This window comes from Oryzias melastigma, linkage group LG15 (assembly GCF_002922805.2).
Source record: "Oryzias melastigma strain HK-1 linkage group LG15, ASM292280v2, whole genome shotgun sequence".
NCBI lineage: Eukaryota > Metazoa > Chordata > Actinopteri > Beloniformes > Adrianichthyidae > Oryzias > Oryzias melastigma.
This window is the reverse complement of record NC_050526.1, coordinates 4,814,892-4,818,133: the sequence shown is the minus strand read 5'-3', so window position 1 is coordinate 4,818,133 and position 3,242 is coordinate 4,814,892. Positions and strand designations below refer to the sequence as shown.

The following is a 3,242-nucleotide window of genomic DNA, read 5'->3' as shown; positions in this document are numbered from 1 at the left end:
AAAATCCTCTCTTGACTTTCTAGCTTGCTGTTGATGGAATCTTCTACTGCTGCAGAAGGGCTGGTGGAGGACGAAACACTTGAGCAGTTTAATGAAATTTCAGTGCTTTGTGTTTTTTACAACACAGTTGGACACTAAAAATTGTGGAAATTATTTTAGATATTTTTGTTAAATATTCAGCCTTCGGCCCCCAAGGTGTTAGAGGGGCAACAGGCAATTGCCTAGCTATCCCTAATGGTCAGTTCCCCTCTGCTTTGTAATCCACACACAGCAACCAATCAGAATAGAATTTTTAATTAGATTTTTTAATTATGATTGGTTCCAATATTGATCATTCTTACTACTTGTAAGTGACTAGAAAATAAAAATTAACGAGTAAATAATATGTTTAACAATTTATATGAAGTAATTTGAAACGGTAACATGAGGAGCTGCAAAACACTAAATATGTTAAGAAAGATGGTTAATACATTTGTTTATCTTGTAAGCAGCTTATTTATATGACTTTTATTGAGAATGGTCTCCCTTTGGATATTATTGAATCTTATTAAGTATGTTAATAAACCTTATTTGGCTTATTGTGCTGGTAAATGTCTTACTGACACATTATAAATGTGTGTTAATGTGTTAATAAAACTTGTTAAGGAATCTTATTATCAAGTGTTACCACAGATGATAAATTCGTTAAACTAAAAATACATTTCATCTGTTCCAGCTCTTGCTCTTACCTTGTAAAACAGAAGAATAAAGTTTATGGCAAAGGTGACAAACAGAGCCAGGAAGCGCATGTTGTAATAGTTTCTTGCAAAGAAGCTCTACAGGGAAAAAAAAGACAAACGCTCAGGTTTTGTTCGGGTTATTTGCAAAAAAAAAAAAAAAACTTTATTTGATTAGGCATCCTCATAAGTTGTTGAGTATTTAAGGGTGCACAATACCAGCAGGCTCTTGTTGTGTGAGCTGATCGCCTCCCAGAGAGTAAAATGTTGGCCGTGTGAGTCCTTTGACCTATTAGAGCTTCGCTTATTTCTCCAGTTTGGCCCTGCGTTCATACTTTCAGCGTTCTCTTCAGATTTCTCATTTCTGCAAACAAGGAGAAAAACAAACATTTGGTCAGGATGTGACAAGAAAAAAAATGTTTTTACTATAATATTTCTAGTTAAACTTTTACCTTTACTTTAATTTTGTATTTTTAATGTATTTTTTAGAATAAACTCACTCAGAATGCTTTAATTCCATCACTTTCTCATCTGTTTCCTCAGTGTCCACTTGTTCCCTGAACTGCAAAAGTCAGATAAAGCAAACGAGTCTGATTTCAGAGCTGTAAAAGCAAACAGCTCCAATTATGGCAAACAGAAAAACACAAACAAAAACTCTCCGTGTGAGCACAGTGAACAAACTGTCCAACAAACAAACACGGAACACATACCACGCTGTGATGCTTCTCAAAGACTTCAGTGGTGACAGTTGTTCTGGAGGCTGTTTGGAACAGGTCAGTCAGACTCGCAGAGAGGTCCTTCGATACGAGTCGGTATTGGCCTCCCTCTTTTTTTAGTTTCAGGCCAAATATGTCGGAGAGTGCATCCACCTCCCTGGGAGAGGTCAGAGCCGCCATCTGGCCAATCTCACTCAATTCTGTCGGGCACAAGAAGCTGGCAGAGTACTTCCTGAGTCGATTCACACCACTTGACCCCTCCATGACCTCATCAAGAGTTGGCTCAAGGATACCGCCAAGCAAATCTGACATCCTCATCTTTTTTGCTTTTTCTATGAGCCCGCCACTGACAAAAGCAACGTACAGGACATACAGAAAGCTGCGGACGACGAAGTCAACGCATTGGATCTGAGTCAAGCAAACCAATCGAAAGAGCAGAAAGGCTGATATGAAGATATCCTTCAGTGACATTTTCATCAACGTCTTTTTGACTGAAAGCAGGGATGACAGGAACAGCCACCCCTGATCCACCACACTCATTCTTTTACTCTCCAGAACCTCATCATCTCCAAGTCTCCTGTCTTCTGCTCCGGAGCATTTAGAAATTTGGGCAGCCAGCTGCATTTCAAAGATGGTGTCCTCACAGAAATTGACGAACATCTCCATTTTCTCCATCTCTCCTCCTTCGTTTACCACGTCAAAAATGAACTGCCTTTTAGACTCTTTGACCTGGGGTTTCTCCCATTGTGTGCGACTGTAATCGCTGATCTCGAAGTAGATGCGTTCGAAGCGCTTCCCGCTGCCAAGGATCTCAATGCGTCCAAGACAGGGCTGGAAGTAAGTCAAGACACACTCTGCCAGTTCCAAAAAAGTCTTCAGTCTAGGCTCTTTGGGCATGTGCTCAGACAAATTAGTGAGAAGCACTGTGATGCTGAAGCCAATGTCTTTTGCAGGCTCATGGAATCGATCAACAAATTCCGCATAATCCACAATTTCGCTCTCGTTGGTCTCCATGCAGGAGAGCAAGAAGTGAATCTCCGCTTGGGAGAAATGGTTGCAGTGCTCCATGACTTTGTGGAAGTCTTTTTTGGAAATGTTGCCTTTGAGGTCGGGGTCATATTCCTGAAAAAGCTCTGAAGATGTGAGGTCTTTAAGTTTGAGGAACATGTTGAAAAAGTTAAGAATCATCTCCACGTTTCCAGACGACTCCACCAACATGTCTACCATCTGCTTCCCAATAGTTCCGTTGATGACATTTCCTGCAGAAAGGATACAAAAATCTGTAACTTAGAGTAAAGTATGTAATATATAAATTCAAAACAAGGAAAATTATTGAGTCATTTAAACTGCAATCTTACTGATAGTTGTAAATCAGTGATTCTATACGTATTTACCGTTACTGATCTCCATTAAACGTATATCTTCCAATAATGGCCGATTTCTAATAGACGCTAGTCTACAATAAATGTCGGGTCTTACGGGTGTAGATACCTGTCTCTAATAGTAGCCGGGCCTCTTTAAGAACCCCCCTCCCTATGCACAGTGATGCAGTGTCTTTGGTATTTGTGCTGTGTAGCGATGGCCAAGAAACGCTCATTTAATATAGCACTTGTGCGGTGGCATACGCCAAAGAATGACCTGGTGAGGAATCTGTGTAACAGGGTGAACTGTCTTATCTTGTTTTAAAAATTCAGAGGGCCACTGAATACGCCATGTGTGGCTAATAAGATATTTTTTTTTAAAGAACAGTCCTCCATATGACCTGAGCAGTAGAGACACAGGTAACGGGGGGTGGCTCTTCAAGCTAAGT

The 3,242-nt window shown here is 40.2% G+C and overlaps 1 protein-coding gene across 1 annotated transcript in view; it reads right to left on the bottom strand.

Annotated features, from left to right (window-relative positions):
• The window catches only part of ryr2b (ryanodine receptor 2b (cardiac)), a gene marked incomplete in the record, with an annotated part of 81,019 nt that overhangs the window by 16,615 nt on the left and 61,162 nt on the right, over nucleotides 1-3,242 (bottom strand). Inside the window, 4 exon segments of the mRNA XM_036215605.1 lie at nucleotides 729-815; nucleotides 936-1,080; nucleotides 1,217-1,278; nucleotides 1,427-2,691. Coding sequence (XP_036071498.1) covers nucleotides 729-815; nucleotides 936-1,080; nucleotides 1,217-1,278; nucleotides 1,427-2,691 — 1,559 coding nt within the window.